Source organism: Oryctolagus cuniculus, chromosome 1 (genome assembly GCF_051225735.1).
Source record: "Oryctolagus cuniculus isolate XC-2025 breed Fujian yellow rabbit chromosome 1, ASM5122573v1, whole genome shotgun sequence".
In the NCBI taxonomy this organism is placed as follows: Eukaryota; Metazoa; Chordata; class Mammalia; order Lagomorpha; family Leporidae; genus Oryctolagus; species Oryctolagus cuniculus.
The window spans coordinates 50,170,790-50,187,815 of NC_142867.1; the positions used below are offsets into that span (position 1 = coordinate 50,170,790).

Genomic DNA, 17,026 nt, shown 5'->3' on the forward strand with positions numbered 1-17,026 from the left:
CTTTCAATGGCTGAATAATATTCCATTGTTTGTATGTGTCACATTTGCCTATCCATTTGTCTGGTGGTAGACAGGGGGTTGTTGTTTCTATGTTTGGCTATTATGAATAATATTTCTATGAATATTTATGTACAAATATCTGTTTGATTCTCTGCCTTCAGTTCTTTTGGATGTATACTGAGGAATGCTTGATGAGTTGTATTATGAGTTTAGTGTTGGCTCTTTTGTGAAAACACTAAGCCATTTTCTATAGCAGATAGTCATTTTATGTACCCACCAGTGATATAAAAGGGCTCTAATTACTTAACATCCTCACCAACACTTATTTTCCAATAAAGAAAAGTTTTTATTATACTCATTCTTGTAGGTATGAAGTATCTCATTGCAATTTTGATTTGCACTTCCTTAGTGATTTATGATGTTGACCATCTTTTCAGGTGGTTACTGAACATTTTTATGTCTTCTTTTAAGAACTGTCTATTTAGGTATTTTGCCCATTTTATAGTTGAGTTGTTGTCGGTTCTTAAGAAATTACAAATATTAGTAACTTACTGGGTATATGATTTCAGGTGTTTTCTCTCATGCTTTAGGTTGTCTTTTAGCTCTTTTTGGATAATATGCTTTGATGCAGAAAAGTTCTTAATTTTGATGAAATCTGATTTCTCTATTTTTTCTTTTGTGGCCTGTGCTTTTGGTTTCATAACAATGAAATCATTGCTACATCCAAGTCATAGAGATTTACCCCTATGTCCCTATGTTTTATTCTAATATTTTTATAGTGTTAGCACCTAATTTTATATCTTTGATTCATTTTAATTAACTTTTGCATATGATGTAAGGTACAACCATGAATAAAATATAAAAACTGGATCATCTTTGTATGTGGATATCAGTTTCCTCAGCATCATTTGTTGAAGATAGCCTTTTTTCCAATGAAAGGTTTGGTACCCTTGTCAAAAATATTTGACCTTATGTATAATGGTTTATTTCTAGGCTTCCAATTCTGTTTCAGTTGTCCATAGTTCTTTCTTTATGCCAATACTATACAGTTTTAATTACTGTACCTTTATGTAGATTTTGAAGTGGAGAAGTGTGAGTTTTCCAACTTCTTCATTTTCAAGAGAGTTTTAGCTATTGGGGCCCCTTGTAATTCCATATAAATTCGAGAAATGGCTTTTGCAATTCTGTGAAAAAGGTTTTTTTAAGATTTATTTTATTTATTTGAAAGTCAGAGTGAGAGTGAGAGTGAGAGTGTGAAAGAGAGAGAGAGAGAGAATCTTCTGTCTACTGGTTCACTCACCAAATGACAGTCAGGGCTGGGCCAGACCAAAGCTAGGAGCTTCTTTTGGGTTTCCCACATAGATGTAGGGGCCCAAGCACTTGGGCCATTTTCTGCTGCTTTCCCAGGCACATTAATATGGAGCTAGATCTGAAGTGGAGCAGCAGGGACTCAAATTGGTGCCCATATGGGATGCTGGCATCACAGGCAGAGGCTTTACCTGCTACTCCACAATGTCGTAATTTTGATAAGAGTTGCATTGAATCTGTAGATCACTTTGAGTAGTACTTACATCCTAACAATGTTAAGTCTTGCTATCCATGAACACAAATTCCCTTCAATTGTGTATGTCTTCTTTCAGCAATGTTTTTTAAGTTTCAAAGATATAAGTTCTTCAGTCTCTTGGTTAAATTTAGTGCTAAGTATTTAATTGTTTCAAATATGGTTGTAAATAGAATTGCTTTCTTAATTTCCTTTTGGGTTGTTCATTGGTGGTTTGTTTAAACATAACTGATTTTTATGTGTTAAATCTTACACAGTGCCACTTTGTTGGATTTGTTTGTTAGTTCTAGTAGCTTTATCATGGATTCTTGGGGATTTGCTGTATATTAGAATATATCATCTGCAAATAAGAATAGTTTTACCTCTTCCTTACAAAGACCTTTTACTGTTTTTGTTTTTTTCCCCTCTAATAACACTGACTAGAACTTTCAGTACAAGGCTGAGTAGCACCAGTGAAAGTGAGCATCCTTTTCTTGTTCTTAATCTTAGGGAGAAAGCTTTCAGTCTTCCCCCCATTGAATTGATGTCATAAATATTCTTTATCACGCTGAGGAATTTTCCATCTATTCCTAGTTTTCCGAGATTTTTATCATGGAAAAGTGTTGGATTTTTGTCTGATGCCTTTTCGGTATCAATTGAAATGATCGTGTGTTTTCTTCCTCCTTGTTCTATTAATGTGATGTATTACATCGATTTGTTATATGGTGCCATCCTTGTGTTCCGGCAGTAAATCCTACTTTGTCATGGTGAATAATTCTTTTAATGTGCCATTATATTTGATTTGCTAATATTTTGTGGAGGATTTTTATATCTATAATCATAAAGAATATTGGTCCATAATTTTCTTTTCCTGTGATGTTGATGTTGACTTCGCAGAATAAGGTAGAAAGTGTTCCCTCCTCTTCAGTTCTTGTAAGAGCATAGAAATGATTGGTATTAATTCTTTCAACATTTTGTAAAAGGCATTGGTAAAGCCATGTGGTTACTGGGAGACTTTTGACTACTGATTTGCTGGGAGATTTGTTGATTACTGATTTGATCTCTTGCTTTAAACCTATTGAGATTCCTTTTTCTTCTTGAGACAGTTAGGTTATTTGTTTTAAGGAATTTGCCCATTTCTTGTAGGTTGTCTAATGGGGTACGTCTGATACAATTGGTAACTAATGCTTTTTAATTTGTTTCAGTTAGCATTTTATTGAATGCCACTTATCTGCCAAGATACCCATGTATGCATATATAAAATATCACTTAATTTTTATAGCAACTGCAAGATAAAAGTGGTAGAGGTGGTTATTATCTCTATCTTGTTAAAGAAAACCTCAAAAACGTTAATTAACTTTTCCAAAGTTTTGCATCTAGAAAATAGTAGAGACAGATTTCAGATTGATTTAGTATTCCCTACTCTTGGAGACACGGCTTAAGTGTGGGAAATCTTAAGAAAAATCTGAATTTTTCTGTTTTGAGAAAATATGATTTTATACTTGGTATTAACCAAATTACATCTTGTAAAGCTAGCTATTTCTTGCTCTTCCAAAATATTTCAAAGCAGAAATTTGTAAACATTATTAGAATACTTGACTAGTTAAATCAATGTACTTGGAATCAAAGCATTCCTGGGGTTGTTCATATTAATACCCTAATTTTTAAAAGAGAAATGTTGAGTTCTGGGAAGAAAATATTTTAACCTGTTTAAAGTAGCTTAGTTTTATGAAGATCAAGAATTATTTTAACTCCTCCTTCATATATGGGAGCTATATTATTTATTAAATATAATTAAGAATTGAAAATGGAGATTTTTAACATTGATTTCTTATAAAGGAGATAGATTTAATATCATTTCATTCACACTCACTCAGTTAATTACTATTGTTACAAATTCTGTGATTTTCAATGACTGGCCAAAGGTTGGGATGTGGCTATAAAATAAGTGAAGAAATTAAGATTTATCTTTGATTCTTAACATTTTGAAAGGTATGAAAAACAATGCAGATGATTATAGAAAAAGTATCATGATCAAAAATCTTTTTATCATTTATCTATTCTTTGATGAATCCAGGAGAAATCACTAGGAGGAAAAAGACCACAGTGGTTTCATCAATGTGTATTACAGTCTTTGCTAATTTTTTTGTCTATTTGTCCTTAAAACAAATTGAAATTTTAAATTTTTTAATGGTTCTAAATAGAATTCAGCTCTTATCTGCTGGCTCTTGCTGTATTGTGATGTTGCCCAGGATAAGTTCAGATTTATGGCATTCCCTCATAGTACAGAGGAATTGTAATGTTTTTCTATATCAACTATATGCAACCAATGCAAGTGGCGTTTCTAAGTTTACTTTGGGATTTTTAATTCAGGTATCTCTGTAATGTAGCAAGAATGGTGATTTCTCAGAATAGTGGAGTCTGTAGGTTTTTTGGTAACTTATCAGCATCCTATGAAGCCACCATGGAATAATTTGTAAAAAAAAAAAAAAAAAAGCAGCAATCTGTAGTGTGCTTTTCTTCTGTTTCAATGGGTGGAAAATCAGCTGTGACACTAGATTCTCTCTTTGGGGACACTCACTAAGAATCCTCGAGTCTCTAGTTCTTTTTTCTTCCTCTGCTCCTCCAAATCTCTGTGAATAATTTCTCCAAGTATTAACATCTGAAGTTAATAGTGCTGGATACTACAGCTATCACAGTTGCTTATCTTTCTTAAGAATGGAAGTAAATGGGCAGATATTACTCAGTACTTTTACTTAAAAAAGTGGAATTTATATCTGAATTACACATATTAGGAATATTCTTGTGGGAGACTGGCTAAATCTAATGGCTCATAGTTCTTATTGCAAGCTCCTCTTCTTCTGTGATTAAGTTCTGGATTCATTTCCATTTCTCTGAAAATTTAAGAATTTACTCTCTCTCAGGTAATGGATAATGGGTACCAAAATACAAACAGAAGAAATGAGTTCTATAGCACACAGTTAATAAAAATTCATTATGCATTTCAAAATATATAGAAGAAAGGATTTTGAAGATTAGCAATACAAAAATTATAAATGTTTGAGGAGATAGAAATGCCAGTTATTCTGATTTGATCATTACACATTTTATCCATGTATTGAGAATTCACACTGTCCTCCTCCCATAAATATGTGCCATTTTTATATGTCAATTAAATTTCCATTAAACAAAAGGATCGTCTTTCTTTGCTTAAGGACTCTTGCTCTGGAGCACCTTTGATTCCCAAGGATTGTTGTCTATCCTGACCAGTGAAACTGATATCAAGCAAGTCTTCCACAGTTGTACGACCCTGTTTTGGTTTGTTCTGTAATGTTTAGATAAAGACAGTCAGGATTATCTAAAAGGCTGGAAAGCTCAGTGTCCAGCATGGACATTGTTTTCCCAGTTGGTGTTTGGAGGTTGCCTTCTTACACTGGAGTTAGCAAGGGAAAGATTACAATAGTGCCTAAAATTTTCCTGTTCCAACAGGCTTCATTTTCCTTTGTACAAATTTAAAAAGAATGGGTCCTCACGCAAGCATTTCAAATCCAGAGACAAATTTGAAAAAAATTGCTACAACTTGTTGACTGATTCCATGCCAAGTCAGGCACACTGACAACTTTTTCTTGTTAGACTTTTACACAGAAAAAAATTAGAGAGGAGTAGGGAAAAGCATGTGACTTTGTTATTAAAAAAACAGCAACAACAACAAAACTCAACTCCGTAGTACTCTTAAATCTCTGGCTCCATAGTACTCTTAAATCTCTCTGGCTCTTAAGGTTTTCTTGTCTGCTTTTAAATCTCCTCTACTCCCTCCCCTGTCTTTTTTTCCTCTCTCTCTTCTAATCATTCTCTGTGATAAACTCTGTTGCTCTAATGTATTAATTTTTACCTTTAGTGCTGATACAATGATATGTTCTAGAGAAATATCTTTTTAAAGATTCCATTCAGATATACAGATGCAAACCAGCAGAAAGATTAAAAACATTTTTAAAATATGCGTGTCAGCAGTGGAAAGAAAGGTGTTTGTAGCCAGCAGGTGAGCCGGAGAGTACTACAGGGTGTGGTGGAGATAGTAATAAATTAACTGGCAAGCCAAAAACTATAAAAAAAAAATCAGCTATTTCATAGCATAGAAGCATGACAGCTATGAAAAAAGGAGTGCCCCGGGGAATTCTTTAGAGTTTGATTTTTAAAAATATGTTTGACATGAAAAATGTTTTAGTACAAATAAAGCAACTGGTATTAAACTTACAGAGAGGGGGTGTTGTGGTTTAGAGTTAGTATGAATAATGCATGATATTTAAAGAAAGAACAGCTCTAAAATGTTCTGGGAGGCAGTCCATGTTGATGGTTGGAATGGTGATGTTCCCCCCCTGTTTTTGAAGCATCATTAATTCAGCATCGTTTTGTGATCTTTTAAAAAACCTGATAAGATATCAACCAAAAAAATACCATTGGACTTAGATTAGGATATTCTTTCTTCACATAATTTGGCCTAAATATCAAGAAGATCAGTAAAATTATCTAAGCATAAAGTGATTGTCATTTACTATAAAAATAATTTGACCTGGTTATCCTTTTTAAAAATTTCATATAGTACTGCAAGCTAAAATCAACCTCATGGAAGCAAAAAAACAAGATCAGATATTTTGAACATTACTCCATAGGAGACCAGCACAATATAGTGTTAGTGAATGCATTGTAGCAGCACTCCATATGCAATCAGAAGCCAATTGTTACTGGACTGTGTACAAGCACACACTGTGCTCAATGGTCTGATGAGGTATTATGGATATGATGCAAAGAGACTGTGTAGATTAGAAGCTAACAATTTGTTAAAAGTGAAAGCAACTTAACATTTACATGGGGCCAGCTGAGTAGCACTTCAGGTGGCAAACAGGATGAGTTCCAAGGAACCAAGGGCACCAGGAAGGTTCCAGGTATTAGTGTCCATGCAGGGGGAAAATAAAGAGGTTTTATTGCTTTCTAGTTGACTACCTTTATTACTATGATTCTTTGTACACTGTCTCTTCATTATTATAGTCAGCTTTCAGTGTGGAAAGTTCATGCTAAACAGCATGATTATTATAAATGTCAAAAATGTGTGGAAGAACAGCCTATTAAAATATAGCCTAGAGATAGTACATAACACTGACTTTAAATAAGTAGCTGAGGCCAAAGTGATACTCTATTAAATCACTGATGTACAATTTTACCACAAAAATAATTTTTATTTCAGTTACCATTGTCACGATATGTTCCTCATGACCTTCTTGGTTCCCCAGGTTCCTGTAGATCCCATGTTCATAAGTCATAGAAAGTGCTCTCATCCCCCCAAAACAGGAGTGTTCTGGAGTCAGAAATACATTAAGATGGAGCATTGGTCTCTGCTGAACCATGGTCAAGCTCTACCGGGTTTTAGTTCAGACATCCTGTGTGAAATGGATGTCTGTTTAATAAAGTCACCATGAGGGAAGGTATGATAAGAGCCCATCGTGCCAGTCGAGTACCAGATGCTAATCCAGGAAAAATATGGTTTCCACTGTCATTAGGATACCAGGCATTTCACAGAATGCAATGATCTAAGCTGAGGTGCTCTCTCATCCCTATCATATGCACAGGCTATATTTACAAATTTTTAATTTTTTATAAAATAAAGTTGAAGGTTATTGGCAGTTAATAGCTCATCGTCTTTTTCAGCCTCTCATAATCGGCCTCGCCTACCAAGCCAAAACTTTTTGTTGTTCTAATATGAAGGCCTCAGTGCCTTCACCATGCACTGAGTGTCAGCCTGGCTTTAAGATATTTTTTTTACTCTTAAGAAATGATGTACTACAAGATTTGTAATGGAGTGAACATGCTTGACTTGCACATTTAATTTTTTAAACATCACATTCATGTTTTGCCAGTTTGCCTACCAGCTATCTGTTAACAAAAGTTCCAAGGCAGCACTGCAAGTCTGTGCCCAACGAAGCCTTTTGTTTCTGCAGATGTTTGGGCTTAGAGCAATGTTGTAAAGCTCAGGCAATCCAAGGACCATGTTTGTACTTGTCTGCCGCGATTGCCTGGGCATTGTCTAAACCTGTATGCATTGTTCTTCCCGACAGGTGATAACTACCCCGTACAGTTCATTCCATCAACAATGGCAGCTGCTGCTGCTTCTGGACTCAGCCCTTTACAGCTCCAGGTAAGTGCCAGAAGAAAAAAATGTGGGATATGAGCCAGTACTTTAGTGGAAAACTGCTAACCAGCTGTATGCTAAATAATGGTCTGAATGTTAAATAATATTTTAAGCATAGCCCAGAAGGATTAACACCTTGTGTACTTACTCTACTGCAAATAGAAGAGAAAATTGCCAGTTTCAGTATTTTTAAAGGAAAATTGATATTACAACTTAGTAGTATGTATTCTCTCTCAGGTGAGTTAATAAGTTTCACACATTTTATTATTGGATATGCTCACTTTTTCTTTATCAGGCTTTCATCCATGTCTCCATTATGTCCAGATTGGCTTTTGCATTTAAGTAGTAAAACAGAGAATAATGTTGGCTATTTTCCTTCTTGCAGCTCACAGAAAAAGGGATTGTTATTTACAAGTTATTTGTTAATTATTTGGTAAAATGTTAACACACGTGCTCCTGAGTATATGTATCCTCATTCTTTCCAGGATCAAAAGCCTTGGCATGGTATCTGCTATGGGTCCGGGTTTCTGTTGTTTATTTATAAAGCTAACTTTGGTGACAAAGTGTTTTGGAAGCTGAATGAAGAAAACATTTGCACTTTATCCGCTTCAGAGTAAAATGAAGACTTTGGGATAGGACCAGCTTGTATTCTTATCCTTCTAAGTACTACCATTTTAATGGATAATTGACTTTTAAAATCTGAATGTATATTTTAATGAATAAAATTAAGCAGATAAGATCATCAAAATAAGTAAAATCTTTGGTATTTGAATATTTAGTACATGTACAATAATAAATAGCCTGAATTTCAGTATACTGGAAAGTTTATTGAAGAGCACTTTTATTCTTAAAATGTGATTAATTTTTAGTTTTTTTAAATAATCTATGGAATAGTAGCTGGTGAAAAATTTTTGTCTCTAAATTGCTATATCCTGTATGTCTTGAAGATGTAAAATGTACAGCTATCATATCATGAAGAAACATCATTTTGAAAATTTTCAATTGGGTCAAATGAAGAATTTTTGCAATACATGGAGAAGTTTTTGTCATACGCCTTATCCAGGAATCTATGAAAGATGTCCACTTGTTTTGGGCTGCCTGGCAGAGCTAGAAGCATAGCCTGTCAGGAGCAGTAACCCTGCCCCTCTTGCAAACCTATACTTTCCACCCTGCTAACACTGGAACGCTTACTAAAACTGGTAAAAATCAAATAGTACCTCTCACTACTGGTACACCTAATGTATATCTCCCTTTCCTACAGCTGTGGTATATACTATGTTCTTGAGTCAGAGGCAAAAAAAAAAAAAAAAAAGGACAAGAAGCAGCCAGTACCACTGTTTGATCCTAGAAGAAATTTCCTATAAAACAGAGAGGCTGGGCCTTAAACCTTCTACTTTCCATTCTTTGATATAGTCAATACCCTGGGTTTACAAATATGTGTTCTGTTTCATGAGTTCTGACAGTATGTTTTGTCTTTTTGTTTTTTTTCTGAATATGCTACTAAACAGAAGGGTCATGTCTCCCACCCACAAATTAACCCAAGGCTAAAGGGCCTAAGTGACCGTTTTGGCAGGAATTTGGACACCTTTGAACATGGTGGTGGCCACTCTTACAACCACAAACAGATTGAGGTATGACTGCTTCCACTGGTGCTTCATTGGGTGGGGGACTGGATTGCTCAGTCATATTCTAGGCTTTTTAAAAATGTAGCACTCAGTGTAAACACTAAAACCTAACCTTTCCTTTCATTCTCATTCCTAAGGCGGCTGTTCTTTTGCTTTTTTCTTTCAGAGAAAAGGGCACTTCTCAAATCAGTGCCCCAAATTAAGTTGTGCATTACTATATAGGTTCAGGAAAATTTTTACATTTGAGCATCTCAAAACCACCTTTCTGTCTCACACTCTTCTACCTTTTCTTACACATAGTACTGTGTAGTATTTAAAAAATGCTTAAATGTTTTTTAAAAACTTTAATTTGGTCCCATACCAACCCTATAAATTTGATAAAAATATAATTCTGCTTGTGTAGATAAATCAGCTGAGGTTCAGAGAAGCCAAGTTATGTAAACAGTGCTATAAAGTATTGATCAAAACAGGGTTATTACTAGGGATTCTAACTTAACCTAATTCTGGTGTCCTAACTTAGTTTTCCCATGGTGCTAGGATCTGGCTGGTTGCTTTTTACACCATAAACTTCTGTAGTATCCTCTTCCTATTTAACCATTTATGGGATCTTTTTCCTATTTGGGGAAAGAGATGGCTTACATGGATCTTTTGAAAAGCAAATCCTTTTCTTCAATAGGGACCCAGTCTTCCTTTCTCCAGTTTCAAACTTAATTCCTCTCTGTGTCATTGGAGTCTCCCTCTGAGACACTCAAATATTGGAGGGTTGCCAATTAAAAAAAAAAAAATGGAGAGAGGCTACCTCAGACTGAAACATACTTTAATTTTCTGCATTAGGTATAGTATCAAATTGTTCATTCTAACCTACTGTGGGAAACTCAACTCAAAAATGAAACAGTTACATCCAAGAAGCTTTACATATTCATCTCCTATTGGCTCTCCCTGTCTGTACATGCAATCAATGAGAGATTCCATTGACATTATCTTCTCTGCTGCTTTGAGTCTTCCTTTTTGGAAAAGTCAGGAAATGTTCCATGCTAAGGTAAAAAGGACAAGATCACAGGCCTCCTTGGAAGTAGCCTAGGGAAGAGTCCAGAGCTTGTTGGCTGCCCTTCGCTTTGCTTCCGCTTTCTATAAAAGGCACCCAAGGTTTCCACTCAGACGTGACTGGATACATTCTGACAGGATATCTGCTGTCTTCCACACAGCCAAACGAGGCTTCTTTCCTGTGGCTTTCTTTTGACTGTGGAGAGGGCACCATATTTCTAGGCATTCTGAAAATCCACTGTGCTTTAGAGAGTCAAAAAGAGGGATAAGTGGCCCTTGGGACAAGCTTTTCTGTGTGGTAATAGCAAGCTTACTACTCACGACAGTCAGCTTGAGGAGCCTTTAAGTGCTTAGAAGAATGTAAATGCAGGTGGCCTTGGCTCAAGCTAAAGACTTCCTCTACTTTCACTTTTTTTTTTTTTTTCCTGATGAGATACTTATGTTCTGTCCCTTCAGTCTTCCCTTCCAAGTGTCTACCAATTTCTTCTTTTGCCTTATTTTTCACTAAGGTTGGCTTTTCCTACCCACCACACACCGTCACTGACCCTTGATATGTCCAAGTTGGCTTCCATTGGTTTTCTGGAAACCACGATGTCACACATATGAGTGTCAGGGTTACAGGTGCTGTAGCAATGCTGATCTAGAAACCCAGAATGTGCCACATGGCTGTCTGTTTAATTAGACTACATAGGGAATCCATTAGTGCAAGAGCCTGCTTTAGCTTTGCAGTTTCAGTTTGGCTAATTTGAGAGTTTCCTAGGTTTGTGTTTATTTTTTGCCTCCTTTTTTCCACCTTTTTTTCCTGCATGTTTGGAAACCTTTGATCTGTTTTCTTATGTGGTACACTAGTTAGACAAGGCTGACCTTGTTTAAGAGGCAGGTTTCTTAAACTTTCCTGGGGTGGGTGTCCCTGGTATTGGGACATCCATGAACAGCACAGTGAACAACCATATCCAAGCTGCTAGACAGATTTTAAATCTTGAGCAAAGGTAGAAGGAAATTTTAATAGTTTCTCATCTTATTGGTATTATATTTGCTCTCCTTTGTCGCTAAGGTTTTCTCTCCCCCAGTGCAAGCTAAAATGTCACAGCTCTGTCATAAGCATGATTATGAAAACTATTGATACTAAGAAAATATTACAACTATGTTAGCAAGTTTTGTGTCTGAACAAACATTCTTGGGAAGAAAATTCCACAATACACACACCCCTGTTCTCCTGTTCTTCCACTTGCCTTGCGTTGTTCAGAACTGGTCCTTTCTACCTAATGTTACAGTTCATTTAGCCTTCCAAGATTGCCATTTGTAATATAAATCAGCCTTGGTAAATCTTAATGGCATTTATAGTTATTCTGTAAAAGCCCGAGGTTTCATAATAAGTAGAGAAAAAGTATTTAGAATGGAAAGATCTTCCTTACATTAGCATATTCCAGGTGTTTTTTTTTTTTTTTTAAATAAAGAAGATGCAGCAAAGACCATTTTTTGAATACTATTGTGCTGATCTAAGGCATGGTTTTCTGCGCCTCAGGGGCACAATATTAGGAGAAAGAAGGCCAAAGAATGCTATTTTTAGTTGAACAGTTCAGCAGATGGAGACATGAATACTCATATATTGGAAGGTTGAGGGACTTGAACCATTAATTTTGATAATGTATTTAACCCTGGGAACAATCAGAAACTGTAACTCTAAGGTTACAATGCTTTTGACCTTTAGAGAACAGAGAGCACTTGCTACAGTAAACAATATATTATATTGCTACCTTTTCCAATTCTCTCAGCCTTATAAATTTCAGGACGAGTTGCCATTTGCTTTCCTCAGCTATGTTAGCATTGGTCCTTAAGTAAGTCAAAAAGAATGTTAAGGAAAAGGAGACTAGTATAATGAGGCAGTCATGTAAATACAGCATTTTAAATAGCTATGATGTGAGATTATTTTTGTAGAAATGTAATCTCAGGAACTATGCACTGAATGCCTTTTTTTTTTTAAACATGAAAAAGAGGTTTAAGTGTATTGATTCATTTTATGTGGTTACTTTCAATAAGATGGATCTTTAATTTTGTTTTGTTTTGTTTTGTTTTTAATTGGGAGTAATGTTGCCTCAAAGTTGCAGCTTATATTAAACACAATCTGGTACCATATGCAAAATGATACACCTGTTTCATGCCTTCTTATTAAATGATGCATGCTTCTCTTTAGCAAATACAGCAGTTAAATATCACACAGCTTAAGAATTTCTAATTAAAATATCTCCACGTGTCAGCATATTGGTAATGTATTATTTTAATCCATTTATTTTGTTTATGAAACAGTGACATATGTTTAGATTGTGAAATATATGAGCCTTAAAAAGCACTTTATTGAAGAAAATTAATTCCTACAATACTGTCTGGGTAATGTGTTCACTCACCCAGTCAGTCACTGGCAGCACTGCCAGTCTTAATGTTTCGTAGACACACTTACCAGTTTCTTCCACATAACAGTCTTGAAAGGAAGCAGAACAGCGTTTTTTCTTAGCTTCAAATGATAGGTTTTTCTCTCTTTACTTCTTCCCCTACACCTTACTTATTAATTCAAACCTGTCCCCAAAACATTTTTGTTGCCTTTTAAAAGTATACACACACATGCACACACACACACACACACAAAATAAAGGATGGGACTGAGTTCCTGTGTAAGGGATTCTGAAAGACCAATCAAAATTAAAACAAGCTAGTTACCTTTTCAAAGTTAGACATAGTAATTTGTTTGTCAGCAGGGAGATGTTTGGGTCAGCCTAAGATAAAGTGACTGTCAGCAGTTATTCCTACAAGACAAGTAATTTCACTCAATGTATTACTGACAGATTGCTCACTTCTCTGAGTCACCAGAGAAAACAAACTTAATATTGTTACAGGCAGAGCTTCTGTCTTCATTAGCTTCAGAGAATGATTTTTATCGAGCATTCAAAGCTACCAAGCTTTAGTTGGAATATATTTTAACAGACTGGTTCTTATTATGATAATATGGGTAATATTCTAAGTGAAAGAATTGTATACGAAAATTAAAATATCAATATAAATACATTTTCACTTTCATTTGATGGGTTTTATGTGTGGTTTAGAGGAGATTTGAGGAAAGGAGTGTAATTAGAGCCTCAAAGCACTAAGAAAACCTATCAACCATAAGTTACTCTTAAATGAAACTATAAAAGTCTTGCCAAGTTTGCAAAGATAAAGGAGAACAATTGAAGTTTTTGCAAAAGTGAATACAAGCACATATTTTATTTAAATGATATTGTCAATTTTCATGCCACAAATGGAAAGTGAAGAAGTACCCATCAGCATCGGGGAAAGCTCTATTTCCATCTCACTTCCAGCCTGGATCTTTATGATATTGTATTTAGATATAGCAATGCCTCCTACTCTTGTCTTCTTATTTGCAATTGTAAACATTCCTGAGTGCTGTGGGGAAATGGGAAGGTGAGTTAGCTTTCCTGGGTGATACTGGGAGGCTGTGGTTTCTAATAGAGAAGAGGGTTGAATAAAGGGTTGATTAGAGTGACTTATTACTGGCTACCCAATGGAGAAAGAGGAACCGATTCAAAGCTGGCTTTAAGGATGCCAACTATGGGGCTGTGCTGTGAGGGGAAATGCTTTCTTTTTCTCTTAATCAGCCTTCACTTACCCCCTCTGACTCTTTTCATGACTTTTGAGAGTATGGTAGAACTTGAGAGGACCATTACAGCCAGGACTAGATGAGCTGCCGGCTAATGGAATAAGCTCCATTTACGGAATTAGAATTTTGGATTAGAGTTTCCACTATTACTTACTTGCCGTGTTGTCCTGAATTGTTCTCAGAATAACTTTTTTTTCCAGTTTTTTTTTTTATTATAAAAAGATCATAATGCATATTCTCAGAATTGTTGTGAATAGTAAATGGGATATTGAGTCATTCATTAGATTTCATCAAATGTAGCCAAACCATCATCAGAATAGGCATAAAACTTTCCAGCACCCTAATAATAATCAAGTTTACTCTAGTTTTATTACCAAAAGTGCTTTCGTTTAGCAAGTCTAATCTATTAGAGTATAAGCCACTGAATTTAAATATTTTGTCTCCTTTTAAGGTTTTTAAGGTTTAATTGACTCATTTATTTGAAATGGAGATGAAGAAGGAGAGAGAGAGAAAGAGAGAGAGAGATCCATTGATTTACTCCCTAAATGCTGCATCAGATGAGGCCGAGCCATGCTGAAATCAGGAGCTTCTGGGTCTTCTCTCTGAGTGGTGGGAACTCGAGTACATGAGCCATCCTCCACTGCTTCCCAGGCACATTAGCAGGGAGCGGAATTGGAAGTGGAGTAGCTGAGACTCAGCCTTTTAATAAGTACTCTGATATGGATGCGGGCATCCCAAGCAGCAGCTTAACCCGCTATGCCGCAGTACGCACTCCAGTTTTTGTCTCTTATTTATTGTGGAATTCTCAGCATTTCTTGGTATAGTATTTGGTAAAATTAGTAAGTTAATAAATTTCATCTTTGGTGGTGATCTGAGACCCAAGCTGCTTTGAAACCCCATTTCTATTAAAGTTTAGTCAAGTGCTCTTTCTGCAGGAGACATTGTTTTATGTAGCCAACTTTTAATTTCTAGAAGAAAAATTACAGCTTCTGAGTGAATCTGATGAGGCTGAAGAAATAATATATCTGAGAAGAATGCAAAATATGAAGATAGTTCTAACTGCTCGGAAGTATGATTTGTCATTGTGGAAAATAAAGCAGAGGTTTATACCCACCCACACATTAAAACATTGGATAAACTGGATATTCTTTTGGAAATTTGATTTTCAGTTGGTTTTAAGGTAATAATTGAAAGTTGAGCAAATTGGCCCTTTTCACACATATGTATATGTTGTAATGAAGAACCCTGGAATTCAGAGAGATGCTTAAGGATATATGAGTGTCAGAAAATTTGAAAGCAAAACATTCTAGGGGCAGCGCTGTGGTGTAGTGGGCTAAGCCTCTGCCTGCGGTGCCTGCATCCCATATGGGCGCCACTTTGATTCCCCACTGCTCCTCTTCCAATCCAGCTCTCTACTATGGCCTAGGAAATCAGTGAAAGATTGCCCAAGTGGTAGGGCCCCTGCACCCACATGGGACACCACAGAGTACTCCTGGCTTCAGATTGGGAGAGCTCCAGCCATTGTGGTCATCTAGGGAGTGAAACAGCAGATAGAAGACCTTTCTCTCTGTCTCTCCCTCTCCTCTCTGTAATGCTACCTCTCAAATAAATAAATAAAATCTTAAAAAAATTTCTATTTTAGAAAATGCTTTGTTCCAGTGTCCAACCATCAAATAAGTCACATTAGTCAACATTTCAGAAACTTATATAAGAAAAAGCTATAATAAAACATTTTGACCTGTAAGGTAACAGTACATATAGAACAGGACATTATATTTTTAAATTATAAGATTTTTTCAATTATATTTTAATTAAGAGGAATTGGGTGGTTTTCACAACAGGCATGTCTCAGATGCGGGCTAAAGTTTCCAGCTACTAGAGCTAGCACATAATTGTTTATGATCTGTAGCTCCCTCTTTCTGTTTTAACATCGAATAATTAATATGCACAGGTCTACATGTTTGTGAAAATCCATATTAATTATAAGTTCATGGAAAATTTAATGATTTAAGTACTTTGTACTGATTTGGAATCATCTCACTTTATTTTAGCTGTTTTAGACTATAAGGATTAGGATAATAACTAGGATGATAACTAGATTCTGTTACGTACCTTCCAAACTTAAAAGTTATTAATGAAGGATTTTTTCTCAATTAAAAGTGAATAAACAAGCACTTAACATCTACTACATACTTTGTACAGGGTTCTGTGTAGATTAAAAAAATCATTGTGTGTTCCCTTCTTTCTTCTGTCATCATTCATAACTGATGACAGCAGTCGAGTCATTTTGAATTAAAGCAATTAACTCTCATTCTCCTCCTAATTTTAAAACATGAGTTCCTTTATATTGTTAATCATTTAATTCAGATTTAGTTAAATATCTGCATTTTCTTTTTAAAAAATATTTTTATTTATTTATTTGATAGCTAGAGTTACAGACAGAGAGAGGGAGAGACAGAGAGAAAGGTCTTTCATCTTCTGGTTCACTTCCCACATACAGTGGCCAGAGCTGAGCTGATCCAAAGCCAGGAAGCAGGAGCTTCTTCCAGGCCCCCAGGTATAGATGGCCCAAGCACTTGAGCCATTTTCTACTGGTTTCCCAGGCCATTAGCATAGAGCTAGATCAGAAGAGGAGCAGCCGGGCACGGAACCGGTGCCTATATGGGATTCCAGCACTGCAGGTGGAGGCTTAGCCCACCACACCACAGCACGAGCCCCTAAATATCTTCATTTTCATTTAAGAGATTAAGAGGCCGGCGCCGCGGCTCACTAGGCTAATCCTCCGCCTTGCGGCGCCAAAACACCAGGTTCTAGTCCCGGTCGGGGCACTGGATTCTGTCCCGGTTGCCCCTCTTCCAGGCCAGCTCTCTGCTGTGGCCCAGGAAGGCAGTGGAGGATGGCCCAAGTCCTTGGGCCCTGCACCCCATGGGAGATGAGGCGAAGTACCTGGCTCCTGCCATCGGATCAGCGCGGTGCGCCGG

At 36.1% G+C, this 17,026-nt stretch overlaps 1 protein-coding gene across 50 annotated transcripts in view; it reads left to right on the top strand.

Moving 5' to 3' along the window:
- SOX6 (SRY-box transcription factor 6) overlaps positions 1–17,026 on the top strand; it is a 647,472-nt gene that overhangs the window by 515,363 nt on the left and 115,083 nt on the right. For 26 of the 50 annotated variants that reach the window (XM_070073077.2, XM_070073084.2, XM_089328354.1 and 23 more), the window contains one exon: positions 7,651–7,730. In XM_070073077.2, coding sequence (XP_069929178.1) covers positions 7,651–7,730 — 80 coding nt within the window. Of the gene's footprint in view, positions 1–7,650; positions 7,731–9,232; positions 9,356–17,026 lie in introns of all 50 variants that reach the window. The other 24 variants (XM_051833972.3, XM_089328236.1, XM_070072957.2 and 21 more) reach the window with 1 other exon arrangement.